Below are 17,742 nucleotides of genomic sequence, written 5' to 3'. Positions count from 1 at the left end.
GCAGTTTATTATCGAGTCTCCAGTCAGTTCTCGTGATTACGAGTGAAATTGTTTTTATGCTTTATTTACCGCTCCGATTTGTCTAGGAGTATTGCTATTTCCTTAAACTGGATTAAAGACTCTGTTTTCGCCAAGTCGCTTTTGGGTCCTCATTCACCTGCATAACACTTGATACAAGCTCTGATTGAAGCTGGAAGTCATGTATTAAAATAACTTTGAGAGAAAAGTAGCAGTGAGGTCAAAAACGTGATTTTCCAGTGTCTTATATATATTTTCACACTATGAGGTTGGAATAATACTGTGAAATTGTGAAAATCATGATAATGCTTTTAATGTAAGAGCTGTTTGAAAAGACTGCCTGAAAATGGCCATGTTGACAGGGTTCCCCAACCCCTCCCAGTTTTTGCCTAGTCGTTCAGTACAGCATCATTTTCATTCAATTGAATGTCCCAGAACGTAAAAATGTACTGAACGCAGCACAAATTCCAAACCTCTCTGCCAATAACAGCTCATTTTCAGTTTCCCCCCTCCCCACTCCCAAACAGTCCTAGCAAAATTATTGCTTAAGACAGGTAACAAATTACAAGCAAAACATGCCAAATTGCAGTACTGCCAAGATGTAGTAATACAATTCCAAGATACAAATTAAGTGATGGATGATGTGGGATGAATCTCTTGTGAGATTTCAAATGTAGACTTCATTACCATATTGCACTTACACACTACAGTACCTCTCATCTTCAGCAAAGCTAAAGCAAAGTAAAACACATTCACTGGCCTAAATTAAAGCAGCCATGTGTATCCAAGACTATGCAAACAGCTGAGCAAATGGAGTTCTACAAAGTCCCTGTTTAAAACAAGTCTTCAATATAGAAATTAAGTCACCAAAATATCCAATATGTTTAGGAAAAGGAACATTTAGAAAAGAAGAGATATTTGGATAAAGCCTTTGCTTGATCAGCTTCCACATAAATGTGTATGAGTTAAGAAAACATACATTTAAACATAATTTGGGGAAGCAAGTTTCAGTGGATGATTGCTGGCGAATTGGAATCTCTCTTCTTGACTAGAGTAAATAAACATCTGCGCTAAGGTTTGTCAAAATTCTCTAGATTGTAGACTTTAAAATATATCCGATTAAAACATCAGATTATTCACTTCTGTACATTAAAACATTTGGACATGACAAAATTAAACTGAAGAGAGAAGTTGGAATAAAAACAACAAACACCTTTTTTTTCACAATACATTCTCAAAATGACAAGTCCCTCATAAATGTAAGCACCCATATATTTAACACTCTTAGAAAAAGTTTATATCCAGAACCTGAAACAATTCTTCGGCTGTCCCCATAGGATAACCCTTTGAATAACCTTTTTTTGGGGGTTTCAGGTAGAACCATTTTTAGGTTCCATGCAGAACCCTTTTTAGAGGGTTCTACATGGAAAAAATGTGTTTTACCTGAAACCAAAAACGATTCTACCTGGATCCTAAAAGGGTTCTCCTATGGGGACAACTGAAGAACCCTTTTGAAACCATTTTTCCTAATAGTGTATGCTCTCCTCTGTCAGAATGAAGCTTCAAGAGCACTCAGTTGTGCTGGAACTTGTTTGGGAGTCTGTTAAGCAAAACACCCTTCTGTGGGGAAGTGGGAAGCTGCTCTGAGGGGGATGGTCCTTGAGGTTCAGGACGCCCATGGTCTGAGGGCTGAGGGTTGGATGTGTCACTAGTTGAGTTCTCATCCCTGGAGGGTGATTCATTCTGGACCTCCAACAGAGAGACTGTCCAGGAGGGAGATGTAGGTTGTGAGGGGTAGGCTTTGTATGAGCATTGCTGGTGTCCTTGGGTTTGGACCTGTTCCACTCCTCTGAAGATACGCACCAGGGAGTTGTGGACCTGCTGGCTGATAGGAGTGTTACTGTCATCGGGTTCGGCCTTGACCTGGCGACCTGTGGAGAAGTTGGAGAGCTGCTCCAGGACCTCTATCTGTCGGTCCATCATACCCAGCATGCTGCAGTGGAAGGCCCTTTGCTCAGCGAGTTGTTCCCCTAGCTGATGGTTCAGGATGGTGAGCTGCTGGAGGATCTGGGTGCTGGTGTCCTCACAAGTGCCTGCGGAGAAATGAACAGCAGGACAACTTGTATTTGTTTTAGGTTATCGCTGTAATATTTATTATCCAAAGCTTTAAACAATTTATAAGTACAAAGTAAAATTCCAACAGATGAATTACATATTAGTTAAAACGAACACATTAATTACATAGAATATAGATGGTCATGTAGCCACTCAGTTATAAAAGCACTCACCAGTTTGTTCTTGTGGACTGCAGCCAGTGGGGTCCCTAGCTCCCTCACCATCATGTAAAGAGGGTACTGAATGTGGCTCTCCAGACAGACCCAAAGTCATTATCTCGTCTGACTTCAAGGCCCAGCCCGGAGTGCTGGCGTTGGCCTCTATTGGGATGGCATTGGTCTCGTCTGCTTCTCCCACTAGAGCTGGAGCCAGGCTGTCCTGCCAAGGGGCCGCAGATTCGGGCTGAGCAACATCACCTGAGTAGAAGGGTGAGCAGAGCAGGCCAACGCAAAGCATACACTTCTTTACAATTATTTAATGTGAAATAATAAATGTATAATAATCCTAAAGCCAGAAAGTAGTACCATCAGTATGATCCTCCAGGTCTGAAGGGGTCAACACCACCATATTGTGTCCATCTGCAATGCCTTGCACTGGGGCCCCCACCCGGGCCCTCCTGGCCAACATGCGGTCCAGCATACGAAAGTAACGGAACGACGCGATGGCGGACAGGCGTGCAGTGGGGCTACGGTATCCTGCCGTCTTGATCTTGCGGTACTTGTGCTTGAGGCTCTTCCAGCGGTTGCGTATCTGGTTGACAGTGAAGTGCATGTCCCGCTTGGCCAGGCTGTAGCGCAGGCGGCGGAAGTGCGAGTCGTTGCGCTGGCGCTTCTTATCCAGCTCATGCACCAGGTCCAGCTGCTCGATGAGGGCCAGCATGGCGAAGGTGTCCGACTCTGTCCACCACTTGTTGGGCCTCCTCTCACTCAGGTCCATGGTCTCTCCCGACCCTCACTGGGTGTACCTGCTCTGGTAGCAGCCCCTGGGCTCCTCCTGGATGGGAGTAAACAAGAACACATGGAAAAAGGATGAAGGACCACACAATAATGTAGGCTAAGATCATTTCTCTACGTTAGAGGTAGACTGAGGGATACATTTTTCGAATAATAGCAGGCTAGCTATCTATATTGGCATTGGTGAATTGATTTAACGTAGAATGATTATAATAAAATGGCCTGAAATAAATGTTCAACTTTCTACTGAAATAAAATGATGTAGCAATATGCATCAAAGAGCAGCATTCAAGTTGCATTATAATAAGCTAGTATTCAAGACAGGAACAATGGTGGCTTAAAAAAAAATCTTAGGTATATGAAACCTCATTATGGGAGAATATATGAGTCACAACAGCATCCAAAATAGATACTGGATATAAATGACAGGAATAGATTGTGAAATAAACCAATCCAGAGATCTTCATTACAACATTCACACAAGAGTACAGTGAGTTTCTTCTCCAGTCCCTTTGAAGTTCACCCAACAGAAAATCACGACTTTCCCACGTAAAGTCCACTCAGATGAGACATGATGAGCTGAGTAACGTTAGTTTGTGTGCGATGTGAATTTATGAACACATACAAGAACATAACGCTTTCTACAGCGACAAAAAAAATACATATGCAATAGCCTTTCCCTTTTGGTACAGGGAAGTACTTAAAATAAAACTGATAATGGAAATGCCAACTAACGTTACATCACACACCATACAGTCAGACACTCATAACTAGTCATCAACAGTCTGACCACAGACAACCTAACCTAACGAGCTTGTACTGGCTGCTGAAAGTAGCTGTGTTGCAGTGGACGTGACGGCGAATGCTGACGATGAAGAATGCAATTTCTTACAGAACACTGCGGCGATGTCTTAGTGCACCGGTCAACATTTTTTTTCATGCACAAACTATTATTATAATTTAATAACCATAAAATAGCGCTTACTGTAACTACTACAGATGGCACTTCATACCTTCATCACAAAATATTTTACGCTGCGTCTAGGAAGCTTGCTTGCGTCGCACGATCATATGGGGTTTGTTGACATTGCAGCCGACAGTGGAGGAGACTGCCGACTGATTGATCTACAAATCACCGTCTGTCATAAATAACGACTCATTGTTATTTGTAGATCAATCAGTCATTCACCATTTACCCATGATACATTACGATTTTGATGTTGTCGAACACGGCCAATGACAGCATATGGTTGACGTTGCAAATGTCACATGTCGTTCGGTGTCTACTCTGATTGGTCAAAAATCGTACTGCATACTCACGAGGGTGGTTAGACTTTGTGAGACTTTGTGAGGATCTGCGCAGATGCTTAGATCTACATATCATCTCAATGTTCAATTTAGTCGGATTTAACAGACATCTAGGTGTACTGATTAGCGAATATGTGCAGTACTTAGTTTGGGTCAACCCTAGTGAGGGAGTGTTTTGACCGACTTCCGGGTGCTCATGTAATTCTTTTTTGCAGGACCGGAGGTATGATAATTTGTTTTACATACATTTTCCGAATAATAGCAGGCTAGCTATCTATATTGGCATTGGTGAATTGATTTAACGTAGATTGATTAACATAACAAGCCAAATAATTACATTTCATAACATGATTAAACGGGGGGCACCTTTCGATAGTTATCAATCTCGCACAAAAAAAACACATTTGGGCGAGTGACCAAATTTGGGAAGGAGGCACATTCCGATGGGCACCCAGGCATCATCTGATTCTGCCACAGTTCCATTAAACAATGCATACCACCAGAACATGCTTCACTGTTCCATTAGACTGTGCCTCTCCATAAAATATTATATTTTCTACTGTAGGCCTTCACAATTATCTTGTGTATTTAGGTGGTGTGGTGTAATGGCAAGTGACAAATAGCAGATAGTGGTGCAAGGCGAGGCGTCAGAGACCGACTCAGATGATGAGGTATACATCACCTCCCTCTCTCCACATTCAACAGCCGGAGGGCAAAAGGTACCAGGGGAAGCATCTGAGACTGACAGCGGGGGGGAGGTTGAGAGAGTACGTAAATGTGTCATTACTGCAAGCTCTGAAAACCCGCAAATATTACGCAAGGACTTAACTCCCCTGCTTGTGATCAGAGATAACCCTGACATTCCGTCCGCGATAGAGGAGCTGGTTGTGTCTAGGCCTGAACACAGAGGGCTCTACTACAACACTTTACTCCAGCTGAAATTACAGGAGAGCAATGCACGTCTGTGCACGGATGTGCCCCAGACCATCAAACAGGTGTATGGTAATGCCACAAAGGAGATACGCATGGCCACAACCCACCTAAACAGCTCCCAGAACGGCATCATCAACGCCTCCCACAGCATCCGACTCATTCTGGACGACCTCAAGTCCGTCTCAGAGGAAATATACATTATCACCAGCTGTTATCTACTCCCCGATATTACCATCCCCTCCTCTCCCACTACCCCTATTCTCGGACAGTGATGTGCCCCATTCATTGTTTCATATGTATTATGTAGGCTAAACAATGGACTTGGGAGTATTGTTATTTGTAAAAGGCACTTGCATTTGGTGAATAAATTATGCATGCCATTATACTATTACTGCTCCATGTTATTCAGATTATTCATTGTAGTTGGTCATAAAGGATTGCTTATTGCTCTCGATCATAGGTTCAAGTATTTAGCTGTTCACAAGCACATGAGATGTCTAGTCAATCTTTGTATTTTCCAATGCACCAAACCTTGTGTAGGCCTAGTGCACAGCCCACTCTTGTGGTGTCAGCAAGGCACTGCAAGGGATGCGACCGCTGTGGTCATTTTTTGCGTAGGCCTAGAGTTGAAGAAACGACAGAATTCCCATTTGCTAACAAAACAATGACAACATTGAATTCTAGGTTGTTATCATTGTGCGTCGCTTTATTCACATTTCAGTCATTGAACCGCAATTAGGCCTCTACTTTAGAGAACATTTGTAGGAACAGTTAAAACAATTTAAGATTCAGTGCAATCCTTCCAAAGATATAAAAAGTGTTACAAAATTGAAGAGAATGTTTTCCGGGGGGTTTGATTTCATTATTTTTGCAGTCACTGACATGTCAGGTGAGACTGAGCGTTTGGCATGGCACCTAGGAAGTGCGAACTGAAAGTGACACATTCTCCCAAGGTCATGTCTGATCTCACTTTTATTTAAATTTTATTTTAGGCAAGTCAGTTAAGAACAAATTCTTATTTTCAATGACAGCCTAGGAACAGTGGGTTTAACTGCCTGTTCAGGGGCAGAACAACTGATTTGTACCTTGTCAGCTCGGGGGTTTGAACTTGCAACCTTCCGGATACTAGTCCAACACGCTAACCACTAGGCTACCCTGCTGCCCCACTAGGGCTGGGCGGTATACCGTATTTTACTATATACCGGTTTGGGTTTTTACTTTACCTTCTATAACAGTATTTTTAATGTTTGGTTTGTTAAATGGTATATGCTGTGTGTAACGTCCATTTTTATAGTCTACTCCGCTACTTGAGTCATCCCTCCGCTCTCTCTTTCCACGGCGCTTTCCACACAGACCTAGTCCCACCTCCTGTCACTCAAGGAGTGCATTTGTTGTTGCTTGACCACGCGACACTCAAGTATTCTGAACTCGCTGTCATGTTCCAGACAACGTTTTTCCACTCCTCAATTGCCCAGTGTTGGTGATCACGTGCCCACTAGAGCCGCTTCTTGTTTTCAGCTGATAGGAGTGGAAACCGGTGTGGTCATCTGCTGCAGTAGCCCCTCCGTGACAAGGAATGGCGAGTTGTGCGATCCGAGATTTCGTTCTGCAACCCACTGTTATACTTCGCCGTTATTTGTCTGTTTGTAGTCCGCCAGTTAGCTTGCACGATTCTTGCCATTCTCCTTCGACCTCTCTCTTCAACGAGCTGTTTCGCCCACTGTCATGTTTTGTCTTATATTGTCTTGTCATTTTGCTTTTCCCTCTGTTCGTTTTCCCCCTGCTGGTCTTTTTAGGTTCGTTCCCCTTTTTCTCTCTCCCTTCCTCTCTCTCTTCTCTCTATCGTTCCGTTCCTGCTCTCAGCTGTTCCTATTCCCCTAATCAATCATTTAGTCTTCCCACACCTGTTCCCTATCTTTTTCCCTGATTAGAGTCCCTATTTCTCCCCTTGTTTTCCGTTTCTGCCCTGTCGGATCCTTGTCTATTGTTCACCGTGCTGTGTCTGTGTATCGCCCTGTCGTGTCGTGTTTCCCTCAGATGCTGCGTGGTGAGCAGGTGTCTGAGTTTGCTACGTTCAAGTGCCTTCCCGAGGCAACCGGCAGTTCATGATCGAGTCTCCAGTCTGTTCTCGTCATTACGAGTGGAATTGTGCTTTATGATTGTATATTTACTTTACTGGATTAAAGACTCTGTTTTCGCCAAGTCGCTTTTGGGTCCTCATTCACCTGCATAACAGAAGGATCCGACCAAAGAATGGACCCAGCGACTACAGACGCTCGTAACACTGCCGTCGAGATCCAAGGAGCCATGCTCGGCAGACACGAGCAGGAATTGTCTGCTGCTCGCCATGCCGTGGAGAACCTGGCCGCTCAGGTTTCCGACCTCTCTGGACAGTTCCAGAGTCTTCGTCTCGTGCCACCTGTTACTTCCTGGCCTGCCGAGCCTCCGGAACCTAGGGTTAATAACCCACCTTGCTACTCCGGGCAGCCCACGGAGTGCCGCTCCTTTCTCACCCAGTGTGATATTGTGTTCTCTCTCCAACCCAACACATACTCTAGAGAGAGAGCTCGGGTTGCTTACGTCATTTCACTCCTTACTGGCCGGGCTCGAGAGTGGGGCACAGCTATCTGGGAGGCAAGGGCTGATTGCTCTAACAATTACCAGAACTTTAAAGAGGAGATGATTCGGGTTTTTGACCGTTCAGTTTTTGGTAGGGAGGCTTCTAGGGCCCTGGCTTCCCTATGCCAAGGTAATCGATCCATAACAGATTACTCTATTGAGTTTCGCACTCTTGCTGCCTCTAGTGAGTGGAACGAGCCGGCGCTGCTCGCTCGTTTTCTGGAGGGACTCCACGCAGTGGTTAAAGATGAGATTCTCTCCCGGGAGGTTCCTTCAAGTGTGGACTCTTTGATTGCTCTCGCCATCCGCATAGAACGACGGGTAGATCTTCGTCACCAGGCTCGTGGAAGAGAGCTCGCGTCAACGGTGTTTCCCTGCTCCGCATCGCAACCATCTCCCACCTCTGGCTCAGAGACTGAGCCCATGCAGCTGGGAGGTATTCGCATCTCGACTAAGGAGAGGGAACGGAGGATCACCAACCGCCTGTGCCTCTATTGCGGATTTGATGGACATTTTGTCAATTCATGTCCAGTAAAAGCCAGAGCTCATCAGTAAGCGGAGGGCTACTGGTGAGTGCTACTACTCAGGTCTCTCCATCTAGATCCTGTACTACTATGTCGGTCCATCTACGCTGGACCGGTTCGGGTACTACATGCAGTGCCTTGATAGACTCTGGGGCTGAGGGTTGTTTCATGGACGAAGCATGGGCTCGGAAACATGACATTCCTTTCAGACAGTTAGACAAGCCTACGCCCATGTTCGCCTTAGATGGTAGTCATCTTCCCAGTATCAGATTTGAGACACTACCTTTAACCCTCACAGTATCTGGTAACCACAGTGAGACTATTTCTTTTTTGATTTTTCGTTCACCTTTTACACCTGTTGTTTTGGGTCATCCCTGGCTAGTATGTCATAATCCTTCTATTAATTGGTCTAGTAATTCTATCCTATCCTGGAACGTTTCTTGTCATGTGAAGTGTTTAATGTCTGCCATCCCTCCCATTTCTTCTGTCCCCACTTCTCAGGAGGAACCTGGCGATTTGACAGGAGTGCCGGAGGAATATCATGATCTGCGCACGGTCTTCAGTCGGTCCCGAGCCAACTCCCTTCCTCCTCACCGGTCGTATGATTGTAGTATTGATCTCCTTCCGGGGACCACTCCTCCTCGGGGTAGACTATACTCTCTGTCGGCTCCCGAACGTAAGGCTCTCAAGGATTATTTGTCTGTGTCTCTTGACGCCGGTACCATAGTGCCTTCTTCCTCTCCGGCCGGGGCGGGGTTTTTTTGTTAAGAAAAAGGACGGTACTCTGCGCCCCTGCGTGGATTATCGAGGGCTGAATGACATAACGGTTAAGAATCGTTATCCGCTTCCCCTTATGTCATCAGCCTTCGAGATTCTGCAGGGAGCCAGGTGCTTTACTAAGTTGGACCTTCGTAACGCTTACCATCTCGTGCGCATCAGAGAGGGGGACGAGTGGAAAACGGCGTTTAACACTCCGTTAGGGCATTTTGAGTACCGGGTTCTGCCGTTTGGTCTCGCCAATGCGCCAGCTGTTTTTCAGGCATTAGTTAATGATGTTCTGAGAGACATGCTGAACATCTTTGTTTTTGTCTATCTTGACGATATCCTGATTTTTTCACCGTCACTCGAGATTCATGTTCAGCACGTTCGACGTGTTCTACAGCGCCTTTTAGAGAATTGTCTCTACGTGAAGGCTGAGAAGTGCTCTTTTCATGTCTCCTCCGTTACTTTTCTCGGTTCCGTTATTTCCGCTGAAGGCATTCAGATGGATTCCGCTAAGGTCCAAGCTGTCAGTGATTGGCCCGTTCCAAGGTCACGTGTCGAGTTGCAGCGCTTTCTAGGTTTCGCTAATTTCTATCGGCGTTTCATTCGTAATTTCGGTCAAGTTGCTGCCCCTCTCACAGCTCTTACTTCTGTCAAGACGTGTTTTAAGTGGTCCGGTTCCGCCCAGGGAGCTTTTGATCTTCTAAAAGAACGTTTTACGTCCGCTCCTATCCTCGTTACTCCTGACGTCACTAGACAATTCATTGTCGAGGTTGACGCTTCAGAGGTAGGCGTGGGAGCCATTCTATCCCAGCGCTTCCAGTCTGACGATAAGGTTCATCCTTGCGCTTATTTTTCTCATCGCCTGTCGCCATCTGAGCGCAACTATGATGTGGGTAACCGTGAACTGCTCGCCATCCGCTTAGCCCTAGGCGAATGGCGACAGTGGTTGGAGGGGGCGACCGTTCCTTTTGTCGTTTGGACAGACCATAAGAACCTTGAGTACATCCGTTCTGCCAAACGACTTAATGCTCGTCAAGCTCGTTGGGCGTTGTTTTTCGCTCGTTTCGAGTTTGTGATTTCTTACCGTCCGGGTAGCAAGAACACCAAGCCTGATGCCTTATCCCGTCTGTTTAGTTCTTCTGTGGCTTCGACTGATCCCGAGGGGATTCTTCCTTATGGGCGTGTTGTCGGGTTGACAGTCTGGGGAATTGAAAGACAGGTTAAGCAAGCACTCACGCACACTGCTTCGCCGCGCGCTTGTCCTAGTAACCTTCTTTTCGTTCCTGTTTCCACTCGTCTGGCTGTTCTTCAGTGGGCTCACTCTGCCAAGTTAGCTGGTCATCCCGGTGTTCGAGGCACTCTTGCGTCTATTCGCCAGCGCTTTTGGTGGCCGACTCAGGAGCGTGACACGCGCCGTTTCGTGGCTGCTTGTTCGGACTGCGCGCAGACTAAGTCAGGTAACTCTCCTCCTGCCGGTCGTCTCAGACCGCTCCCCATTCCTTCTCGACCATGGTCTCACATCGCCCTAGACTTCATTACCGGTCTGCCTTTGTCTGCGGGGAAGACTGTGATTCTTACGGTTGTCGATAGGTTCTCTAAGGCGGCACATTTCATTCCCCTCGCTAAACTTCCTTCCGCTAAGGAGACGGCACAAATCATTATCGAGAATGTATTCAGAATTCATGGCCTCCCGTTAGACGCCGTTTCAGACAGAGGCCCGCAATTCACGTCACAGTTTTGGAGGGAGTTCTGTCGTTTGATTGGTGCGTCCGTCAGTCTCTCTTCCGGGTTTCATCCCCAGTCTAACGGTCAAGCAGAGAGGGCCAATCAGACGATTGGTCGTATACTACGCAGCCTTTCTTTCAGAAACCCTGTGTCTTGGGCAGAACAGCTCCCCTGGGCAGAATACGCTCACAACTCGCTTCCTTCGTCTGCTACCGGGTTATCTCCGTTTCAGAGTAGTCTGGGTTACCAGCCTCCTCTGTTCTCATCCCAGCTTGCCGAGTCCAGCGTTCCCTCCGCTCAAGCGTTTGTCCAACGTTGTGAGCGCACCTGGAGGAGGGTGAGGTCTGCACTTTGCCGTTACAGGGCACAGACTGTGAGAGCCGCCAATAAACGTAGGATTAAGAGTCCAAGGTATTGTTGCGGCCAGAGAGTGTGGCTTTCCACTCGCAACCTTCCTCTTACGACAGCTTCTCGTAAGTTGACTCCCCGGTTCATTGGTCCGTTCCGTGTCTCCCAGGTCGTCAATCCTGTCGCTGTGCGACTGCTTCTTCCGCGACATCTTCGTCGCGTCCATCCTGTCTTCCATGTCTCCTGTGTCAAGCCCTTTCTTCGCACCCCCGTTCGTCTTCCCTCCCCCCCTCCCGTCCTTGTCGAGAGCGCACCTATTTACAAGGTACGTAGGATCATGGACATGCGTTCTCGGGGACGGGGTCACCAATACTTAGTGGATTGGGAGGGTTACGGTCCTGAGGAGAGGAGTTGGGTTCCGTCTCGGGACGTGCTGGACCGTTCACTTATTGATGATTTCCTCTGTTGCCGCCAGGATTCCTCCTCGAGTGCGCCAGGAGGCGCTCGGTGAGTGGGGGGGTACTGTCATGTTTTGTCTTATATTGTCTTGTCATTTTGCTTTTCCCTCTGTTCGTTTTCCCCCTGCTGGTCTTTTTAGGTTCGTTCCCATTTTTCTCTCTCCCTTCCTCTCTCTCTTCTCTCTATCGTTCCGTTCCTGCTCTCAGCTGTTCCTATTCCCCTAATCAATCATTTAGTCTTCCCACACCTGTTCCCTATCTTTTTCCCTGATTAGAGTCCCTATTTCTCCCCTTGTTTTCCGTTTCTGCCCTGTCGGATCCTTGTCTATTGTTCACCGTGCTGTGTCTGTGTATCGCCCTGTCGTGTCGTGTTTCCCTCAGATGCTGCGTGGTGAGCAGGTGTCTGAGTTTGCTACGTTCAAGTGCCTTCCCGAGGCAACCGGCAGTTCATGATCGAGTCTCCAGTCTGTTCTCGTCATTACGAGTGGAATTGTGCTTTACGATTGTATATTTACTTTACTGGATTAAAGACTCTGTTTTCGCCAAGTCGCTTTTGGGTCCTCATTCACCTGCATAACACCCACAGGACTGCCACAGTTATTTATTTTTTTGTCGCTCCATTATCGGTAACCCCTAGACATTGTCTTGTGTAAAAAGCCCAGTAGGGCATCCGTTTCTGAGATACTGGGTCCGGTGCGCTTGGCATCGACGATCATACCACGCTTAAAGCTGTTTAGGCCTTTCTAACAGTATCTGAATCCCTGTCAGCCTGCTTTATATAGCAAGCCACGGCCACATGACTCACTGTCTGTAGGAACGATGTACCTAATAAACTGGCAGCTGAGTGTATTTTGAATAGTGCCATTGGACAATGGTTGGTCGTCATTCTAATGGGCACCGGGGGTTAATGGAAAAGGTTATGGCGTGTGGGAAGTTACACCATTTGTGATTGTTCGCAAGGGACTGTACTGTATGCAGTCTGCTGTTATGAATGCCACACTTGTGAGCTGAGCGCTATTAGCACACATCGCTCCTGAAACAGAACATTTCAAGGTCACTGACTTGCCATTTTTGCATGTTAACAAGTACACAATAGCAGCAGACTGAGGGAAACTGTCAAACAATTATTTTACGGGTGCATTGGGTGCTGTTGTGACTGATCTGTCTGATTCAAAATTCATTTGATACACTGATGGACTTGGCTAAATGAGTTATGTAAATGCCATAATAATGATCTATGCATGAAACTGACCTCAATGATATACTAGCTTAATAATTCTAACAGCATAAAGATTCTTATTTTTAACGTACCTCTTTGCAGATGTCCTCTGCGCATACTGATTACTGTTCCAATCCGCAGATGGTTTTGACTTGGCCCTGTCTCTCAGGCTGGTTCCTGCTCTAACCCAAGCCAGTTTTACTTTAATGGATTTGTCTAGGTTGACTGTACACAGTCTGAACTGATCAACACTGGAAGTCTACCTTAAGGAACCTTTCAGTCTCCAGAAGATCTCTGAGCATGTGGGGCTCCAGACTGGTGTCACTGAACACCTCCCATAAGGTCTTGGCCTGGATGATATCACCATCAGCGCCATCAGTGTCAGCCCTCTGCTGGTGGTCCTCTGAGCATTGCAGGATCCAGCTCAGACGGCAGGGCCATAGGTTGGCCATCACCACCCAGGCAGCAAGGTCTTTAGCTTTGGAGAGGCCCCCGTAATTCATTGCATCCATGACGATGACTGTCACCCCTACAGAGTTTATAATCCTTCTCATATGCACATGGTTTGCCATAAGATAAACATGAAGAGGGTTGCATTTGGTATACATGGCGTGTCATGCCTCATTTGTTAGCGCCTTGACTTTCTTGGCATAGATCTTCCAACGGACACCTTTTTCAAGTGTCTGCCTCGCTTTGACCCTTTCCAGTGAACGGCACAAGGTTGTCATCAAGCCTGCCTTTTTCAAATGCAGAGAACTTCCCAGCCCTGTGTCGATCCCAGGCTGTGTCACAACCAGCAGTGACTGGGAGTCCCATAGGGTGACGCACAATTGGCCCAGCGTCGTCCGGGTTAGCGGAGAGTTTGGCCGGTGGGGCTTTACTTGGCTCATCACGCTCTAGCAACTCCTGCAGGCTGACTTCGGTCGTCAGTTGAACAGTGTTTCCTCCGACACATCGACGCAGCTGGCTTCTGGGTTAAGCAGGCAGGTGTTAAGGAGTGCGGTTTGGCGGGTCATGTTTTGGAGGATTTTTTGGCCCACCACCAGTCCACAGCTAGGATGGACACGAACAGGACATTCTCCCCTGCCAGCAGAACGTTCGTAGCCTCCAGGGTGCGGATCACCCCGTCTGGGCCGCAGCGTTCCAGGTGGGTGATCTCCAGCACTACACGGATGATCCTCCCCTCGACCACCTCCATGAAGTGGATGAAATCCGCCATAACACCCACCTCCTTCCTCACCTTGTTCATGAAACCCATCTGGTCGCTGACGGCCGAGCTGTTCATCTGGTGCTGGATACTGCTGCCCATGGTGTAGAGCAGGTGCTTGGATGTCCGCAGAATAGTCCTCAGGGCAAAGACTGTGGGAAGCCCCCAGTGTTGCTATGGCCATCGATTCCAGCATTCTCCAATGCAAAACAATACAGTGGCAAGGACTTATAACCCAGACGGGGAGGCAGAGCAGCTTTATGGCTTTCCAATTGACCTTATCACCTTCGCTCGTGCCTTTCTTTGGGTAGGCATGCTGGGTGGCTCTACAGAGGCCCAGGGGACGTTTCCAAAAGTCATCCTGGATGGCCTTGAAGAGGCGGATCACCAACCCAGTCCAGAGTTTATCACCGCCTGCAAATGCCAGGCCCTGAAGCGCACAAAAATCCGCCTCACCCTCCCTCCACACGGGACGGAATAAGATGATGGCGAGGAGGGCCAAGTAGCTAATCCACTCTGGAGGAGGGAGCTTCAACTCATGCTTCTGTTCCCTCCACTCTGCCTCTGTGTTAATGTTAATTGCGAATGTAGAAAGAGTAACGTAATTAGATTGTCAGAACAAAACACGCAAAAAAAAAAACAAGGTCACGTGAAGTCAACCTAAGTGTTGAAACTTACTCTTGCTCTTCTTCAGTAGAGTTTCAGGGCGGCTGGGGCGCTGGGAGAACAGACTTACAGGGGCCGGAGGTGGCACCTAGATACATGCTCTGGACAGGCCATATGCCTAGACATCATCCAACAAGGTAACCTTCTTGTTTATTAACCAGTGTAGAGGTAGACATTGTTATGCAGGTGAATGAGGACCCAAAAGCGACTTGGCGAAAACAGAGTTTTTAATCCAGTAAGAAACTTTACAAAACAAAAAGCATAATACTACTCGTAAAGACGAGAACAGACTGGAGACTTGATCGAGAACTGCAGGTTGCCTCGGGAAGGCACTTGAACCTAGCAGACTCAGACACCTGCTCACCACGCAGCATCTGAGGGAAACACGACACGACAGGGCAAAACATAGACACAGCACGGTGAATTATAGATGAGGATCCGACGGGGCAGGAACGGAAAACAAGGAGAGAAATAGGGACTCTAATCAGGGAAAAGGATCGGGAACAGGTGTGGGAAGACTAAATGATTGATTAGGGGAATAGGAACAGCTGGGAGCAGGAACGGAACGATAGAGAGAAGAGAGAGCGAGAGAGTGAGAGAGGGAGGGGGAGAGAGAGGGATAGAAAGAGGGAAAGAACCTAATAAGACCAGCAGAGGGAAACGAATAGAAGGGGAAGCACAGGGACAAGACATGATAATTAATGACAAAACATGACAGACATGGCAATCCAATAAAAGATGATATTATCTGTGTCACTAAACACATCAGATACTAACTTTCCACTTATCTTCTCCGTCCATTTGTCTATCGTTCCAATACATTGTCCATACCGAGGGAATAAAACTGGTTATAACATTCATACGGTACAAGATGGAACACTTTCGATTCGCGATCACTGCAACCGATATAAACTCCAATTACCAGTGAGTAAGGATTAGTTGTTATTCCACAATGTCAATCAAATGCTGGCAGAATTTTGTTTTCTCCAAGAATTGAGTCATTTCAATAAAAATCTATTGTAGATGCTTATGTATCGATGTTGCTTGAAAGATGTGTCAAATCAAATGTATTTTTCAAATCAAATTTATTTATATAGCCCTTCTTACATCAGCTGACTTATCAAAGTGCTGGACAGAAACCCAGCCTAAAACCCCAAACAGCAAGCAATGCAGGTGTAGAAGCACGGTGGCTAGGAAGAACTCCCCAGAAAGGCCAAAACCTAGGAAGATACCTAGAGAGGAACCTGCTATGAGGGGTGGCCAGTCCTCTTCTGGCTGTGCCGGGTGGAGATTATAACAATTCATGGCCATCATTAGTTATTCAACGATAATGTGTAAGGGCTAAAATGCAGCACTTTCCGACACTGGCCAAAGTCATACAGAGTAAATGACCAAAATATAATGAGCGGAATTAACATAATCATAAACATTAAGACAGCTTTTCAATAAATGTTTTATGTTGTACTGCAGTTCAATGAAGGGTAAGCCCAAAGTTATATTCAATCATGTCAGGAAGCTGCAGAACTTGGCTGCTCCATAAATTGTGACCTGGTTGTATCGATAACTTCGAGCATGTGTTTGCACAAAAGTAATTGCCTCAAATATGTGTTGACGGTTCACCATCGATTTCAGCTACCAGTTCTATCACGACAGATTTCTACTGCGAAGAAAATGAAAACACAACCTCACACACACACACACACACACACATTCACCTGCTTGTTCCTTTTTTCATTAGAGACCCGAACAAAAGTACAAATGAAGTATCAACATTTGGTTAATGAATAATACCAGACAGCCGTTTCCAATGACTTTTCTTTGGAGTGTAGCCTATCAGCTAGTTTTAACAGAACATTACCTCCATATCTAATTATTAACATTGGATTAGACATTTCCCTCTCAAAAGAAAGTAAAACCCAGTCTTACCCGTGTCTGTGTGGGTCTCACCACATTGAAGTCAACATACAGACTGGCCCTCTGTAGAAACCAATAACACTAGTGGTGTTTACCCTGCCTCACGTAAAAACCTGACACATTATCAGATCATATGTGAATGAAAGTCAGAATTGTTTGTATTTTGCCAGATGACTTTGAGTCCTACTTACATACCTAACGGCCATGGCCCAGAAAGCAATATTTGCTGTGTTTAATTCTAACAATGGAAATTGTAATATGTGTGAGTTTATAATAGATAAATGAATGACTCCATCCCCATGGGGCGGCAGGGTAGCCTAGTGGTTAGAGCGTTGGACTAGTAACCGAAAGGTTGCAAGTTCAAATCCCTGAGCTGACAAGGTACAAATCTGTCGTTCTGCCCCTGAACAGGCAGTTAACCCACTGTTCCTAGGCCGTCATTGAAAATAAGAATTTGTTCTTAACTGACTTGCCTAGTAAAATAAAAAATAAAAATAATATTCACAACATTAACCATAATACATCTATATGATTCTTGGCCTTGGGACAGGAGTGCTTCACGAATGCTTGATTTTCGACTGGTCTCGCTGATTCTCATATCCTTCCGTATTATATCCACTCTCTGGCAAAGCTTCAAATAGCTTTGACATTTGCACACTGTCCTTGTCAACCATGTATGGAATTGTTGTGATTGATAGCCCCGCCAGAGACAAGTTGTCACGCTCGGCCCACGGGGTTTCCCTCTTGGTCTAATGGATGTTGGCTTCCCGAGTGAGAGTTCACCCGTACCAATCCCACCTATTACAGAAAATATGATCTCTTTCTATGTGTTTTCCCAATGACAGCTAGAACACGATCCATGTAGCCCAATCCATAGACTCACAACTCCATCATGATACAGAATTCAGTATGTCTGTCGTCTGTAGACCACTATGGAGGCCCACTGGACACTGTGAGTGAAATATAGAAT

General features: G+C 46.2%; 1 protein-coding gene and 1 pseudogene across 2 annotated transcripts; one reads left to right on the top strand and one right to left on the bottom strand.

Annotated features, from left to right (window-relative positions):
- Positions 1-52: 52 nt before the first annotated feature.
- Positions 53-4,306, bottom strand: LOC123993035. 2 transcript variants are annotated; one of them, XM_046294776.1, is made up of 4 exons: positions 4,072-4,306; positions 2,658-3,126; positions 2,307-2,549; positions 53-2,111 (listed from the first exon to the last, which is right to left on the bottom strand). In XM_046294776.1, the coding sequence occupies exons 2-4, from the start codon at positions 3,067-3,069 to the stop codon at positions 1,591-1,593; spliced, it is 1,176 nt and encodes a 391-aa protein (XP_046150732.1). In that variant the 5' UTR covers positions 3,070-3,126; positions 4,072-4,306; the 3' UTR covers positions 53-1,590. The 2 variants fall into 2 exon arrangements, with proteins under 2 accessions (XP_046150732.1, XP_046150731.1); XM_046294775.1 differs by having other exon boundaries at positions 4,100-4,306.
- A 693-nt stretch (positions 4,307-4,999) lies between these two features.
- On the top strand, positions 5,000-5,715 carry LOC123993036 (annotated as a pseudogene).
- The last annotated feature ends 12,027 nt before the right edge of the window (positions 5,716-17,742 follow it).

Source organism: Oncorhynchus gorbuscha, linkage group LG13, assembly GCF_021184085.1.
Source record: "Oncorhynchus gorbuscha isolate QuinsamMale2020 ecotype Even-year linkage group LG13, OgorEven_v1.0, whole genome shotgun sequence".
Classification (NCBI taxonomy): Eukaryota; Metazoa; Chordata; class Actinopteri; order Salmoniformes; family Salmonidae; genus Oncorhynchus; species Oncorhynchus gorbuscha.
This window is presented reverse-complemented; position numbering and strand designations above follow the sequence as displayed.

Excerpts from the sequence above, each read along its gene's own strand:
- LOC123993035 (XM_046294776.1), bottom strand. The coding sequence starts at position 3,069 with ATGGACCTGAGTGAGAGGAGGCCCAACAAGTGGTGGACAGAGTCGGAC. Across the intron at positions 2,550-2,657 it reads CCTGGAGGATCATACTGATG|GTGATGTTGCTCAGCCCGAA; the intron begins GTACTACTTTCT and ends CCTTCTACTCAG. Across the intron at positions 2,112-2,306 it reads CAGTCCACAAGAACAAACTG|GCACTTGTGAGGACACCAGC; the intron begins GTGAGTGCTTTT and ends ATTTCTCCGCAG.